The sequence below is a fragment of the Nicotiana tabacum genome, chromosome 2, assembly GCF_000715075.1.
Source record: "Nicotiana tabacum cultivar K326 chromosome 2, ASM71507v2, whole genome shotgun sequence".
Classification (NCBI taxonomy): Eukaryota; Viridiplantae; Streptophyta; class Magnoliopsida; order Solanales; family Solanaceae; genus Nicotiana; species Nicotiana tabacum.
Genome location: NC_134081.1, coordinates 97,112,140 through 97,129,504, shown reverse-complemented (window position 1 = coordinate 97,129,504; position 17,365 = coordinate 97,112,140). Strand labels below are relative to the sequence as shown.

The window sequence follows — 17,365 nt, the reverse complement described above, 5'->3', positions numbered from 1 at the left end:
CCATGCTTACAGATCTAGCTTTTATCATTCCAAGCTTCATCTTCTTACTTGTGAAAATTGGTGGTTTTTTCTTATTCCTATCATCGTGACCATGATCATGATCTTCCATATTATCAATCGGCAAAGATTTCTCCTCCTTTTTCTTGTTGTTTCCGCATAGAGGCAGTGTCCTTTTAGAGGCACCATTCTTCCTTATATTCTTATGGTAGGTTTTTCAAAATTAAGAGAGGAAGGTGGATCGCTTCGGTTTCCACAACGTACCTGAACTTTTCTTTGGGATTCTAAGCATTAGTGAATTGTTATGTATTAGTAGCAATGTACCTGTTTCGGAATTGTAAGCATCAACTGTTTGGAATTCTAAGTATTTGCAACGTACCTCATAACATGTATCTATTTAATTGTGTTCAAAGAAGTAATTTACTGTTTTGTATTCTTTTTAACTGAAATTATGTATTCACCCGAATATGAATCATTGTAGAAATTAGATTTAGTTTAAAGGGTAAAAAGGTTATTCAATTTTATATGAGTATTTTCGTCTTTCAACTTTACATTTAGTACCTTCCCACTTTTAGTATAATATGATATGATATATATATAGATATATCATATATGTAATGTGTATATTTGATAAGCAGGTGCTCTTGTTATTTCTTTCCTTGTATATGGCTTTTAGTACCACACTTCATTATGTCTCATGAACCATTGATCATTATATTACTATTCTCCCAGCCCCAGGGTTGTTAATAATGTAAGCTCTCTGATGTTATCCATGATAAGGGAAGGCGGCTAAGTGTATGGTGCAGCATTGATGTCGGCATAAACTCTTTCATGCATGTGCTTTCATGTCACATTTTCTGAGTTGAATGGTTTCCATACTTGATAGAATACCTTCTTTATCAGATCCATTGCTCAGCACTGAATAATAATCGCAATTGCAGATGGTCATTGACACCCTTGATGAGAAATTGAGGCTGGTAAAGTGTCTTAGAGAAGCTCAATTAGCCTCGACACATCACACATCTGTGTTTTTTCAACTAATAAAGGAGGTAGGACAATGGGTGCAGGTAACTCTTTTTGCTCTTGGTTACTGAGGTTAGTTTGTTTTATAAACAGAAGTAGAATCTTCATGCTGGCACAAGTCTATTGGGAACCGGCACTCACACATGTAATACAACAACAAATGTTTTACTGATAACTGATTAAACAATAAAGGTTGGTATCCTCTTGATTTTGTAAGATTCAAAAGCAAACAGAAAATCACTAATTTTGATAAAGACCAGAAAAACATCACTGCTCAATCCTAAAGTAAACACACAGGAAATCATAATGAAACTGGACACAAGAAGATATTGATGGTGATTGTGGAAATGAATTTTCAAGCTCTGGGCTTGAGCCGACCCTCATTGGCTAACTTGAAGAGCTGAGCCTGAGCTGCTGCAGCCTTGTCTGAACTGAGTGCAGCTGCAAAATTGTTCTTGACTTGTGTGGTGGTGTAACTGAACCTCTTGCTAACCATGGAGTTCAGCAAAGAAGCTGTGCCTTCCCTGTAGAGTTGCCCAAATCCATCAGTATGTGTGTTTGAAAGTGCTTGCAGCAAGTTCATGTTTGAGCCGAGCCCTGGAGTAGTAGCCACACCAAATGCACCTCCAACAGTTCCCCACCAACCAAACAAGCCCCATATTAGTCCCGGGTGAGTCCTCCAGTAACTGCAAATCATATGATTAAGTGTTATAAGATGCTGCATATTAAAGTTATGAATGTAAATTAAAGCTGATGATGCAATAAGTTAAACTTACTCGCATGTAAAAGGAGGTGATGGTGTTGGGATAGCAGGAGTGCTTGGAGTGCCTGGGTCAACAATAGGAGTAGTTGGTGGGCTTACAATAGTGGGTGTGGAGGGGGTACTAGGTCTAGGAGTACTTGGAGGGGTGGGGTAGTAGCCACCTGCATGACCTCCGGAAGGAGGAGCTGGGGTAGGGTTATGATGATGCCCTACTTTTGGAGGGTTACCACAGTTTGCAGGTGGTGTTCCGTGGCTACCGCTTCCATGAGATGGTGTTGCATGGGAGGGCGGAGTTCCATGGCCACTTGATGGAGGTGTGCTTGAACCTGTTATCCACAAAATGGATTGTCAGAATGAAGACAGTATAACTTTAGACACTCCAAATAAGCTGGGACTAAATTCTTGCTCCTAAGGGCGAAAACTCCAACACTAGTAAATAAAGGGTGGTTGTGTTGTGGTTTTGAGTTACGAGTGCTCGTAGCTTGTACTGAACAACCCCATTATGAAACCAACCGAACAAATAATATGAGAGTGAATGCAGCCTCAAACAATTAAAAACGAAAAAACCAGGAACGCCCTTCTTGTTTCTTAGATACTTTACCATTTTATAGTTTATAGTGCTTTCTGTATATTCGCACACATTATGCTTAGGAACTAGTTAAAGAGCATCTTAGGTTTTGGTAATCTATAAAATTAACAGATAAAGAAAAAGATAGGTTTTGGTAATCTATAAAATTAACTGATAAAGAAAAAGATATTAGAGCAAATAGCAAAATATATAGAGTGGTAAGGAGACCTCCTGGGGGACTTCCGATGGTTGGATCAGGAATATAGAAGTTCTTCTGTTCTTCAAAAGAAGCAGTAGACATGACAGGAATGACTAAATTCTGCGACAGTAACGCTGCAAATGCGGCCCACAGAATTAGAGAACTCTGCTTACTTCTCTGTTTCTCCATCATTTTGCTTCCAAGGGAGACTGTCTGACAGAGAGAAAAGAGAACGAATGAAAGGATAGATAGAGAATTCAGTGATGGGAAGTGATACAAGTGAGGAGCAGTATATAAAGAGTTATGAGATACAGAAGTTAATATAAGCAGGTGAAGGAGTATGTAGTTAGTTGTGTATGTTGCATGTGCATTTATTGTGTCATTTAAATCCACATTGCAAAATGCGGAGAAAGTCCTCCTTAGCTCTAAACATAACCATGTCTTCACCCTGATATACACAAAATATGTTGCATGGCCCTCGTTATCGAGTTCTGTAAAATCATGTAAACACCTTTAGGCTAGAAAAATTCTTTATCTAATATTCCCTGGATTATTGCATGCTCGCAAGCTAATTGCACTGGGTCGACCTAAAGTAGATGTTAAGTAATTTTGGAGTCAAAAACTTATTCTGTGCACAGAGGCGGATCCAGGATTTCAACATGATGGGTACACTGTTGTAAAGAGGTGCATCTAGAATTTATATTTGACAGGTTTAACTTTTGTCTCTTACCATGAATCCATTGTAGTTTTGAAATTATAGGTTCAAATTTATATTGTTTTTGAAATTTTAGTAATTTTTACATATATTTATACTTCATGCTGAAAACAAGACCGTTTGGAGTGGGATTTGAACCGCCAGTATCACTTGTAAAGGTGCACCCAATAATAATTACACCATAAGAGTCTTTGAGCATGGGTGCACACACATATATTTAAGTAATTTTGAAGAAATATAACATTATTATACATGGTTTAGGAAAAAGAGTATGGGTTCACGTTAGCCCATACCCCTCAAGCTGGATACGCCTTTGTTGTGCACTATACAATACCATCTCCCTCCTTTGCTTCCATTGGGGTTGCGGGGCAGATTATTTTGTTTCTTGATTAAATTTCATTTCCCTAGTTTTGGAAATTTGGAACACATGAAGAAACCCTTGAAGTTGCATTAGGGTAGGTTGTTTATATCACACTTTTTGGTTGCGATCTTTTCCCAGACTCTGCGTGAATGTGGGATGCTTTGTACATCGGGCTGCCCTTTATGAAAAAGCCCTTGAAGGTAGATGTAAAGTGAAAGGGACCAAAAAGATTTATCGCCAGAGAATGTTTGGTTCTTAAGAGTTCAGTGGCACTTCATGGCCCCTGCAACTTATTTCCTGTGTTTTTTTTTTTTTAAATTCCCAGTTGTATAGTAAAAGATTTCATCTCAGTTTTTATTCACATTAAACCATGAAACTGAGAAAGTAAGCGTTTTGGTCCTTCTAGAAGACTCTATTTAGACATGTAAAGAGTTTCACATATGTTATTAAGATGGACTAAGACAACTACGGAAGGACAGCCCGCGTTCACGCAGGATCTGGGAAGGGCCGCATTCCAAGGGGTGTAATGTAGACAACTTACCCTAATGCAAACATTAATAGCTGCTTCCACTGCTCGAACCCATAACCTATAGGTCATTCGGAGACAACTTTATCGTTGCTCCAAGACAAGACAACTACATCAATAATAATATTAATAATAATAAGCGATAAGCAGCATTTTTCTATACCTAGCTTCATTTAGGACTCTGGAAACAGCAGCAAGGTCCAGTTGATGAGCTGAATCGAGGGAGAGGTCTTTTTCTTGGATTATGCTGGTTTATTACAGTCAACTAACTAAATTTGATGGTTAACATAAGATTATGTCCAAAGATAGGGATTGGTTACTAAAAGAAAATCTTGGAAAAAGCAACGCATAAATAAGGTTTTTGATAAAGAACCATGAAGATGGAAATTAATGGTCCTGACATACAAGTAGGTGAAGGGAGGACATTAAATTGCATAGTAAATGCGACAGCAAAAGCATTGTCCCTCTCTTGGAGATTGGTAGGTCGTCCTGTCTGTCTCTGTGTTAAAGTCACTGACTAATTTTTTTTGGATAATGGTAGTGTCTGAGCCGGTCTTCCTGGATCGTAATTATTTATCGGATATATATTACATCTCGCCAATTTAAGTACGTTCTAAGTAACTTTGTCCATCAAATCTTAGACAGACGATAAAAAATTACCTAAATTTTCTGTTGTTACTAGAATTGAACTTTGATTTCTCATAGTTTTCATCCCATTTCATTAACGGCCAAGCTATACTGTTGGATGCACCTTTTGAGTAATAAGATAGGTGGGTTTCCATCCAATAGTGAGTGAATGGCCAGCTAAGTTTACGTGAATAGTGCATGGAGTATCTGTATTCAATCCTCTAGCAGTAAATGTAGAGAAGATGAGACAATTAAAATAAGGAGAACCGAGTACACCCATTTTCCATTGGCATGAGCTGTCACTTCAAAATGACCAAATGAGTTAGGTTTCTCATCTATGATACCTATTTACACTCTTCGGCTAGTGGCCTTGTGGTTTGCCTAACTGATCTTTGTTCATTTATGTCATTTGATTCTGTTTTCCTTTTTGGTGAATTAGAATTTCAGTCACTTGGTGGAAAAAGGGCAGAGAAACGAGAAGCTACGGTGTCATTTTTTTTGTCACAGAAGCAGGGGTGTAAATGAATATTTAAAAACCGACTAAATCGATCGAATCGAACCGATTTTTAGGTTTATTTTAATAAAATCGTAGGTTTTTATATAAATCTACAACCGTACCGATAATTATGGTAGATTTTTTATTTTATGAAAATAAATCGAAAAAATACCGAACCGTACCGAATAAATTTACATGTAAAAAATATATTTATATACTAAGTTTAAAAATAATAAAGCATTAAATTTTTCCTTAACCTTTGAAATTATAAAAATGATTACAAGCCAACAAGTAATTAAAATTAAAATCCTAATTCTCAAACCTATTATGTTACTCCTACTGAAACTAAATTATTTCCAGCATATTCACTAGCAAGACATAAAGTATTCTAGCGATAATGAGTAGCAAACTACAATGTATTGAATATGTTTCCTTTTGTATGATTTAGATTTATTTTTTTGAATATTTAATCTTCTATAAACTTTATTCTTGAGTCCCAACTTGGTTAATATCTTTCTACTCGTGTGATTTTATTTTTGTCTTTGCTTAGTTTCTTTTACGTTGTTGTAGAGTAGTTGACGGATCTATAATATGACCATCTTTCATGTTTTCTTAATTCTTCATCATTTAAACAGTAAAACTGTCTAGAGAGTTTTGTTAAGTCCAATAAAAGTATGTATGTTATTGCATTTCACTTTTACTAGCGACTTTTACATGACATTTAAAAAAATACCGAAAATTAACCGAACCGTACCGATACCGAAGAGAAACCAACATAATTGGGATGGTTTTGAAAAGTTTAATTTTGGTTATACATAATAGAATAACCGAAAAATTGGTATGGTACAAATTTTATAAAATAACCAGCCGAACTGAACCATTGACACCCGTACATAGAAGTACATATGATTTGCTTTTCTGCAGTAGTAACTAAACTAGCGTTTGGCCATAGAATCCCAAATTTATTTTGAAAAATCTGATTTGGGTGAAGTGTGGTTTGAAGATGAAAATGTATTTGGACATAAGTTTTCAAAACATATTTCACTTTTATTTTTGAAAAAAATATGAAACATGACTTATACCCATAAGTTCTAAAAGCTATCACAAATACGCAACAGTACCTTCATCAATAACATTCATTATCATTATCACAAACCATAGTGCTGAACATAAATAAATTTGGTACAAAATTATTATTTTTATAATGAACTACATAATACACTATCAGATGACCGAGAAGACGAAACAACATTATTACAAAATAATAAATGGTGGATTCTTTTATAAAATACAAAAGTTTGAAGCAATTTTTAGAAAATGTAATAATAATATTTTGGGCCAAAATCAGCTCTTGGGATTTGAGAATTTGCTAAAATATAAATAAAATTTATGAACAAACATGTATTTGCCAAAACAAAAACTAGAAAAAAATTTGACAAAATCTATGGCCAAACGGGTCCTAAGTGACTAAATGTAATGTTTGGTAAAAGTTGGTGAATCCACGAATTCAAAGGTTCATAGGTAGTAGGGAAAATCAGAAGGCAAGTAAATAGGCTATAAGTTTCAGTACGAACTAGGAAGTTGTCACGACCCAAAATCCCTCCAAAGGAGTTGTGATGATGCCTAGTCTCTAGAACTAGGTAAGCCTAATACATACCGAAATGATAACCAATTTGTTAGGATCGGAAACCTGAGTAGTGTGAAATTTAACCAAACAACGTTATAATGACAATAACAAAGACAATGCAAGTTAATAACAACGACAATTAAATCATATAAAGAAGACACCAATTTAACATGGTTTGGTCAGTGTGACCTACGCCCACAAGCGGAGAGGAGCAAATTCACTATAAGAATAATAGTACAAAAGAGCGTACAAAATTATAGTAAATTCTCTAATTAATCCCAAATACCCCCGAGAGACTAACCTCACAAAATTACTCCAAAGAAAGGGGATCATACAAGTATTTTCTAACACTCAACTCTCTTACAAAATACTCTCAATTACTAAAGGAGGAGAAGAAACAAGAAATGAAGACTCAAGTTTTGTTGGTGTATTTAAAATGAACTAATAGCCTTTCCTTTTATAGGCAAAAAAGTCTTGGCCTCTTAGGTGTAAAAGAAAAGATACAACTTGTGCAAATGATATCCACCACATAATGCAATATTTTTGGGTGCCAAAGAATATTGCCAACAAAGTCTATTTTGCAAATAGGCTTATGCTTATGTGTGATGGACTCCACTAGCCAAAATTTTGGCCATAATTACAAATCTCCACCTTGGCCTAATTTTGGCTGATACAGTAAGTTTGCTTCACCTTCTCCGCAAAAGCCCCAATGGGCATATATCAAAATTTAATGCCATCAAAATCAGACAAGTTGTCTGATATCGAAACTATAGTAGGGCCTATAACAGTGGATCCCAATAAAGTATACAACGAACCAGATTTGTGTGTTTTCATGATCACAAAAGCACCTTGAAAACTTTTTAGAACTCCACTTCACTAGTGAATTTGCACCCAAGGGATTCTAAAGTGCCAAAAGAGATGAGAGTTTTCTTCAACTCAAGAACATATCTAATATCGGTGAGAGTTCTCACCCCACCATCGTGCATTCTGATCCGAATTGTACCTTTGCCAATAACGTTACAAGTAACATTGTTACCCAGTTTATACAATAATTTAATCTTGTCTTTGAGATGAATTACACTTATCTCAGTTTCTTCATCAGATTCTCCAATGGCCATAAGTGTTTGTTCATCCTCATCATCATCATATGAGCTTTCTCCCCGAGCAGTGACCATAGACTTGGTTGGTCCTTTGTTGTTGCTTTTCTTGGGTTGAACCTGTTCCTTCTTCCTGTTTCTTCGTTTAGCTCTTTCCTTCTTCCATTCGATTTCCCATAAAGGACAGTTCTTGATGTGGTGATCAGTCTTTCCACACTTGTAGCAGCCATCATTGGTTTTCTTTTCAGGAGCTTTTGACTTGCTATAGCTTCCACTTCTTGAAGAACCTTTTCCTCTTCTCAGGTACTTCTTGAAGTCCTTGGTGATCATAGCCATTTTATCATCTTCTAGATTAGAACCTTCAGTGATTCTGAGTGCCAAGCTCCTTTTCTTCTTAGGTACATCCATTTTCATGGTTTGTCTCCTAAGTTCATAGGCAGTGAGATTTCCAATTAATTCATCCAGTGGGAGAGTGACAATATTCTTTGATTCCTGAATGATAGTGATTTTGCTCTCACAAGTGATAGTTAAAACCCTAGTTAGTATCTTCTCGACTCTATCTTCTTCAGAAATAATCATTCCAAGAGACTTTATCTCATTTCTCAGTGTAGTGAACCTTGTGTATATATCTTGAATGGTTTTTTCTTCCTTCATAGCAAAGTTCTCATATTGAGAATACAGTAGAGTTCCTCTGGATCTCTTTACCTGAGGTGTTCCTTCATGAGCCACTTGCAATGTGTCCCAAATTTGCTTAGTAGTGGTTCAACTTTGAATTCTACTGTACTCATCTAGACCAAGTCCACAAACAAGCCATTTCTTGGCTTTAGCATTCTTCTCCCATTTCTTTAATTCCGCAGCAATACAATCCGTTCTTGTCTTTGGCACATCTACTCCTTCAGCATTTATCTTCAAGGTAGCCAGTGGACCATCGGTGACAATGTCCCATAGCTCAAATTCCTCTCCTATAATGTGATCTCTCATCCTGTTTTTCCACCAAGAGTAGTACTGGCCGTTAAAGAGTGGTGGCCTAGCAGTGGATTGCCCTTCCTAGTTTTTAGGTGGTGCACTCATGTTGATCTTCTCCTAAGGTGTAAGCCTCTTCAAGGAGAACCTTCTCTGATACCAATTGATGTTTTATACTTCAATGCCACACAAAAAGAGGGGGGGTGATTTATGTGGTGTCCAATTTTCGCGTGCACTGATTATAGAAGGACATGGTTATTCTATGTGTTCCTTATACTACTGTTACGAAAATAGTAAATGCGGAAAATAAAGAACACAAGTATTTTTACGTGGAAAACACCCGGCTCAAAAGGTAAAAAAACCACGACCTATTACTCAACAGGATTTCCCCAACACTTCACTAAATCACTGAGCCAAAACAATATTTACCAATCTCTTTGTAAACCTAAGGATTACCTCTAATCCCGTTATGACAACCTGCCTCTAACTGTTGCGATAACTTCAAGTTAACTCTAACTTGAATACTCATAGTACCTAATACAATTGCCTCTAGATAAAGATGAAAGGTACAATTTGAAAAGCCCTACTACAATTGAACTAGAATAAAAGATAGACACTTGGAACTGGTTCTTCTTTCTGGTTCATGTAGCTTCAAATTCGTATACTTGAATCACACAAGAATTGCTTGCAAAATGCCTTGCTATTTTGTTCTCAACTCAAGTTTAACTTTAGCTTTTATGCGTACCTGTAAAGTGAGAACATCCTATAATTTATAGAGTTAGTAGAATAGGAAATTACTAGAGTTCTAATGCTATACTCTTCCATGGTAGAAGAGTTCTAGTTATCTTCAACTTCTAACTCCTCCCTTATCTTGGATAAAGTTCTTTTCGAGTAAGGAGTCCTTCTCCTTATCATTTATGCAACATTTTCGATCAGGAGATATCAGATATAACAACTTAAGCTTATCTCCTTCACGTGCATCTCTTATGCTCGAATCTGCCCGTGTTTGTGTACACTGTGTATGGACCTGGTTCATGCTTGAGTTCTTTTGTCAATCATCAAAACAAATTTCACTTGGGCCAACAAGAAGGAATTCACATTTCAATCAACAGTAAAGATAAGGGGAACACGAATGGCAACGAGAAATAACCAAGTAATTAAGCAGCAACATAGTCGGAGTACAGATGAAGTATGAATGTGTTCATGTAGGGAAAACAATAACAACTCAACCAATCAAATCATTCCTAATACACGAATTTCAACAATCCCTCTTCTCCTAATCTCAGATCATAAATCACAACTTCCAAATGTTACACACATGGCACCTTGTGCCTTCATTTTCCATATCACTTCCGCACGGCAAAATCCACGTGCTACCAGGTATATAGTATCCGTGTCAAGTGCTAATAAATAATATTCGAGTGATCTATTCATATATAATAAAGTAAAATTACAGTTTCTGAACCAAACAGAAAATCAATGAGAAAATGAGTTTATTTTGGAAAATATTTGGGTAAAGAGAATAACATTTTCAAATAAAATAAGGCATCGGATAAGCTACTGATTTGAATATATAATTTAATAAATTAAAACATAATAGCATTTTTTAAAGTAAAGTAGAAACATCAGATAGGGTAAGGAGATTAAGTTGAGAAATCGATTAAAGTGAAATATGACAACTATTAAAAATAGTAAGGTACCGAATGAAATGACGAGTTTTAACTTAAGAGTCATATAAGGTAAGCATGTTATTAATTCTTTTATTTAAAATCGTTATGTTACTGACAACTCGATATGGTATGAGATAATGACTCATTGTAGTAAATTCATCTCAAAATTAATTCACCAAAATAATAGTAATAGGAAAGGAAAACAAGAAATGAAGGCAAAGCAGTAAACTAATGAAAATAACTCAATCCTCAAAATCAGTAAAAACCAGAAATACCAATCCTCAAAGTCTCATACGAAAGAACCGAAGCCAGTACAATAAAATAAGGGATACAAAACACATAAATTGTTGCGGCGCGCAACCCGATCCCATTGTACAACACTATCCTCCCTTATTCCACCATGTAAATATCAATAATAATAATTAAATATATGTTACGGCACGCAACCCGATCCCATCATATAATCATAGTCAATACCATAATCCTCGCTTATTTCACCATATCAATCCACTCTTATTTTACCTGTTGCAGCGCACAACCCGATCCCACCGTATCAATATAAATCCTCCCTTATTCCTCCTGTTGCGGCGTGCAATCCGATCCATAAATAATCAATAACATCAACAATCCAATACTCAATTTACAAGAATTTCTACAATTATAGAATTTGAGTACACGACAATGAAGGAATAGTAGCCTTGTCGGCTCGTATATGTATATATATATTTTGGGTAGCTTCCCGTTCGGCTCAGTTGGCCTTGTCGGCCTATCAATCATATATGTTCAGATAACACATGTTTTAGTTGGTACACTCGGTCAAGTAAGACACCGGGTACCAGTCTCGCCTCCCCGGTTTGGAGCGTGATAAACTCACACACGCGCACAAAAGCGGTGGTGGAACATATTTCACACCTGATTAGCTTGATTGTTCAATTGTGAACTTTTTGAAGTGATTTCAGTTAAATAGTTTAGTGGAAAAGTTCCAATAACTACGTAGTATGGATTTTAGCATAATTTTAAATCTTTTAATTCTAAATCCAGCTAAATGAAAGTGGCCGAAGTGATTAGACTAAAAATAATCCCAAATATGACAAACAAGTTGGGTCACCACACGATTAAAAGACACTAAAAGCTTCTTGACCGATTATATATTGTGTCTAAGGTGTACTTGGTGGCTCGTTGTCTTCCTTTGGGTGCAGCGGAATGGGATCTAAAGACTAATAGTCTGTTTGGCCAATCTTCTAAATTCAGCTTATTTTTCGTTAAACAAGCCAGCTTATTTTTCGCTTTTTCATTCACAGATTCCAAACTCCAAGGTGCACTGCATTGGCAATGTGCTCTGCACTCTAAACCAAAATACCGATCTTATTTTTCTCGTTCTGGGATTTGCTGTTACTTTGAGTTCTATGATATTCTTCCATAGATAAATCAACAGCTTTCGGAGCAGTTATTTATTTGAAAAAAAGAAGAAGAGAAATAATATTCGCCTTAATTGTAAACTCCGATCCGTGGCTGTTAGGTATAGGAGTATCATTACATGTGATAGCTAATATATCAGGAACCTTGAGTATTAGTTAGAAATATAATAATGGCAATTACATAATCTTCTCTTGCAAATTAAAATACTGGCGGTATTAATTAGTTTGATTGTGCCTTCCATTGAGGATTTTTCATTTGTTACTTCAAAAGAATTTTCTTACATGTCATTGGTTATCATACGCGATATATTAAGTACTTCAAATATAGCTCATTTAAAGAAATTGAGTTTGAGCATAGGGATTGAAAGGTTACCAAAACTTATGGAGAAAACAAAACTCGACCTCATTAATTTTTTTATTTACGTTTTTTCAACCCCCCAAGCTCAAACATAACTTCCTACTAAGAGTGAATCTTATTTATCATATCACATTCCTTGACGATAGTTAAATATTTTTGAAAGACGCGTAGTTTTGTTATATCTTATTTCTCTCGGCTAATTTATTCAATTTAATTTGTGACATTATTATATTCATAAGTACTAATTAACTTTAGTTTCAGTTGGTGGTGAAATATTAATCAAGTTTTATAACGATCCGACTTGTCATTTTGAACATTTACGCTCCTTTCAACTATTTAAAATCTTGAATAGTTTCATATGATGTATTATGACGTGTGTGAATCATCGGTTTTGATGTTTTAGGTGTTTCGGGATTAGTTCGGAAGAATAAATTTCATGTTGGAAGTTTAAATGAAAAAGGGTTGACCGGAGTTTGACTTTTGTGCAAACGACTCCGGAATGAAGTTTTGATGGTTTCAATAGCTCTGTATGGTGATTTTGGACTTAGGAGTGTGTCCGAATATTTATTTGGAAGTCCGTAGTTGATTTTGGCTTGAAATAACGAAAGTTGGAAATGAAAGGTTTGGAAGTTTGATCAGGAGTTGACTTTATTAATATCGGGATTGGAATCCAGTTCTGGAAATTTTTATAGGTCCGTTATGTCATTTATGACTTGTGTGCAAAATTTGAGGTCAATCGGACTTGATTTGATAGGTTTCGGCATCGAATGTAGAATTTGGAATTCAAAAGTTCATAAGTTTTTTTGGCTTGAATCGATGCGTGATTTGTGATTTTGAGGTTTGGTACCTCGGAAAAATTCTTGAATAAATCTTGTATGAGAGTGGTGGTTGCCGAAATAACCTTGACCCGAGCAAAATAGAAAAGATTTCCATCACCATCGCCCAGGGTAGCGTGGGGCGCTAGCCCTGGCGCTGGAAATTTTGAGGTTCTGAAAACAGGGCCACAGGTAACGCCCCACGCTACATGTGGCGCTCGAAATATTATATACTCATTTCGGGGTTCATTTTTTTCCATTCCTCGTGGCTGCATTTTTGAGGTTTTCTCTACTCTCTCAAGACCTCCAACTCCCCAATCTTCAAAATGAGTAATCCCTACTAATTTGGTGTTTCATTCCATCAATTCTACACTAAAACTAACTCAATCCTCCATGACATCCTTAGATCTTCAAAAAATTTCTTCAAGAACTCAAATGAGGGTTTTGGCAAGGTTTCTTCCAAAAGGTAATCCTACACCCTTAGACTTACATGGATGGATTTATTATGGAAATATGAGTATGAATTAAGTATTGGAACTCATGGGATGGTGGTTGGAAGCCATAAGTTCCCAATTTAAATGCATAACTATTGTAGTGATTGAAAAGTAATTATTTGATGGAATTTTGTTGGTTGAGTGTGAATGGTTGGTCACGCATGTGATGTTGGGAGTATAAATTATTAAAGAATGATGGTGGGATAAATTATTGGTAAATGGTGGTAGTTGGATGAACTAATTCTATGGTTAAGAGGTGTAGAGATTTATGCCTACTAGGTGTTTGATAAAGTATCTAAATGGCTTAAACTATGAAATTGGTTACTAATGTTGGTTCCATTGAATGTTGATATTGTAGATTAAAGTTGCATGGTGTAGTGGATTGTTGTAGTGTCATTAAGGGGTGAATTTTAGTTTCGGATCGTTAGCTTTGAATTGAGGATATAGGAAGGCATTCAGAGGTAGATACGTGCGGAATGAAATTTCCGGAGCAATTGTTTAGCTTGCTCGGCATTGGATTGGCTTGTTTGAGGTAAGTGTTTTGCCTAACTTTGTTGATGAAATTTTCCTACTAATTGCCATTATTTGTTACATACGGGGGTGATACATATATGAGGTGATGAGCATATATGCATGTGCCAGGGTTAATCATGCTCGCGGATAAATTATAAGATTTATTGTGCTTTGTTGAATTATGTGACACTCTTGTTTCATGTCTTCTTTGACTTCTAAATTTCTATGAATATAACATTAAATGCTAGAAATCCAAATTTGGCTTATTGTAATTTGATTAAAAATCTGACGGACTTTTGTGAAAATTATTGATGTGCTAAATTTGGTCGTTATTATACTTAATCACAAATACGACTCTACGACCGTTATTCTTGAGATTTTGAATTCTATACATGAGTTGAAGATCATTTTTGAGACTTGTTGAAATACTGGAATAATAAAGTACTTGAAGTTTATTGAATTGTTATTGGCTTGAAAGCCGTGATTGATGTTCAATTTGGAACATTCGTTTAAACACTCTCATTGATATTATTTTTGCTTCCTACCTTGCTTGTTAATGATATACTTGTGCTTGGTAAGGAAGAGTGTAAAGCAAGAAGGGTGATGCCATGCCATTTTATCAACATTATTATGTGAGGGAGAGTGTAAAGTACGAAGGGTGATGCCGTGCCATTTCAGTTATATTATCATGTGAAGAAAAGTATAAAGCACTAAGGGTGATGGTGTGGCATTCATATACATTAATATGCACGAAGGATAATGTCGTGCCATTTCATATACATTATCATGTGAGGATGAGAGTAAAAGCACGAATGGTGATGTCATGCCATTATTTTTATATTATCATATGTTCATGGCATGAAGGGTGTTTCCGTGCAGGCGAGGACAAGAGACATACATTATATTGTGATATCTTTTCGTTGTGTTTACATTCATCCCTTTATCTTGAGGTGTTATTGTGCACCTATATTTTCTATGTGACTTGTAGTCGTTGTTCTTTCTGTGCCCTCTACCCCAAGTGTTGCAGTGTATCCATGCATTCTAGCCATTTCACTTGCAAATATTATGATTTTCTTCTTGTTTGTTATATTTGCATCTGAGCTTTCTACCATGCTAATTAGTGAAATTCATATTCTATCTTCCTAATTGCTGTTATAAGTTTTATGCCTTTTTCCTAGCTTGGTTCTGTGGTCCATATGTACTGCTTTGTTCGTTGTTGCTTCCTGTATGCCTCCCACCTTATTTCTTTTATTGTTATTGGTATTTTCTCCCATCTAGTTGGGACTGTTATATGTATGCTCGGTGAGAAATAGATAAATGCACGAAAGGTGTTGTCGTGCCAATTAATTTGATTTACATATATAAATGGGGTAAGAAAGAGACAAGTGCAAGAAGGTATTACCGTACCATTTGATATGATATCTTGAATATATTCCTCACACCAGGAAAGTTATGAATTTGCTATTGTGATTTCTCCTAGTAATCTTTTTCTGCCTCATATAGTTGTTTCATTGTACCCTTAGCTGTTATGTTCTATAATGTTTCTATTATTAGTATACTGTACATGTTATAATAGTGAGTATCTTTTTACTAAAAATCCTCATCACTACTTCGACGAGGTTAGACAAAATACTTACTGAGTACATGGGGTCGGTTGTACTCATACTACACTTCTGCACCTTGTGTGCAGATTTTGGATGCTGATGTTGTGGTGTATGGCGGGAGCTGTCATGGAAGATATTTCCGCAATCCGGTCATAGCTGGCTCTTGTTCTTGGTAGCTTTGGAATCATTAATCTGTTCATGTATATGTCAAACAGATGATGTATTTTATTTCATATCATTCTTTGTAAATTCTAAATCTTAGAAGCTCATGATTTATATTACTAGTATTTGGGAAAAATAGAAAGGTTCTGTTATTTTATCATTTATTTTACTCGATAAACCCAATTAAATTGGATTTTAGTTAATTGGCTTACCTAATGGGTTGGGTTAGGTGCCATCACAACTGGTCAGATTTTGGGTCGTGACAGATTGGTATCAGAGCTCTAGGTTCATTAGTTATACGAGTCATGAGCAAGTGTCTAGTAGAGTCTTGCGGATTGGTATAATGACTTCCATACTTATCTTCGAGAGGCTACATGGAATTTAGGATAAACTTCCCATCTTTCTTTCCTTATCGTGCGACATTGATTCATCTTGAAGCGTATATCTTTGAATTTCATTCCACTCACTCGTATGCATATGTGAATGCTCAGTATCAGTTGTGCATCGACGACTTTTGATTCTATGAACGAGGTACGAGATGTGTATTATGTATTTTTGGTGACGGGCCAGTCTGGAGGACTTGAGGCCAGGTTTGGGCCACAGCTTAAGCTCGGTAGTTTTAATTGTATGAGCCTGTGCTTTTGGACTTCTATGTCTAGTGGTGTCCCTATGAGTGGGACTGGTGGCTCGGTGAGTGGTTGGATGGCGGTATAATGAGTATGTGACTGCGGGATGTGTTCAGATGGTTGGAAGGTGACAAAGAGAGATCACTTGGGATGTAAAAAGAGTTATTGGGTGCTTGATTTCTGTGAGTGTGTATACGGTCTGAAGTTAGGAGAATTTTGAGGGATTCTTTCATGTTATTTCATTGGTGGGGACGAAGTAGATGATTTTCATGCCTTGTTGATGAGTTCAAACTCAGGAAAGATTAAGAGATTGCGTAGTAGTAGTAGCTGTGAAAGGGTATAGAGAGATGTCAGTTTGAGGCTAGGAAGGCGGGTTATCACCTGCGGGGTGCCCTGAGGTTGTGTGATCCCTATATTGTTTCTGTGGAGAGTTTTCTCTTACTAGTAGGTTATATATGTAGCAATTTGAGTTTGGATTGGTTGGGGAAGTTAACTTGACTGTCGGGAGGATGGATGCGAGCTTAGAAGATGATTTGAGGTATTATATGGTTTGTGTCACATGAGCTCATGAAGGATTTAGTTGAATTTCGGTGCAGTATTATGGTAGTAATAGAGTATGGGTATTGTGAGTTACCGAATGTTTCATTCTATGGCTTTGAGCCAAGTGGGGGAGCCTGCTATTGACGATTTGATTTCATGTCTATGTGTTAAATACCAGTTTTTGTCTGAGGCATACTTGTGAA

The 17,365-nt window shown here is 36.1% G+C and overlaps 1 protein-coding gene across 1 annotated transcript; it reads right to left on the bottom strand.

Annotated features, from left to right (window-relative positions):
- Positions 1 to 1,166: 1,166 nt before the first annotated feature.
- Positions 1,167 to 2,833, bottom strand: LOC107786119 (protodermal factor 1). The gene is made up of 3 exons (XM_016607555.2): positions 2,580 to 2,833; positions 1,797 to 2,109; positions 1,167 to 1,706 (listed from the first exon to the last, which is right to left on the bottom strand). Exons 1-3 carry the CDS (start codon positions 2,740 to 2,742, stop codon positions 1,376 to 1,378), a joined length of 807 nt encoding a protein of 268 aa, XP_016463041.2. The 5' UTR covers positions 2,743 to 2,833; the 3' UTR covers positions 1,167 to 1,375.
- Between the last annotated feature and the right edge of the window lie 14,532 nt (positions 2,834 to 17,365).

Excerpts from the sequence above, each read along its gene's own strand:
- LOC107786119 (XM_016607555.2), bottom strand. The coding sequence starts at position 2,742 with ATGATGGAGAAACAGAGAAGTAAGCAGAGTTCTCTAATTCTGTGGGCC. Across the intron at positions 2,110-2,579 it reads CATCGGAAGTCCCCCAGGAG|GTTCAAGCACACCTCCATCA; the intron begins GTCTCCTTACCA and ends TGTGGATAACAG. Across the intron at positions 1,707-1,796 it reads TCACCTCCTTTTACATGCGA|TTACTGGAGGACTCACCCGG; the intron begins GTAAGTTTAACT and ends TATGATTTGCAG.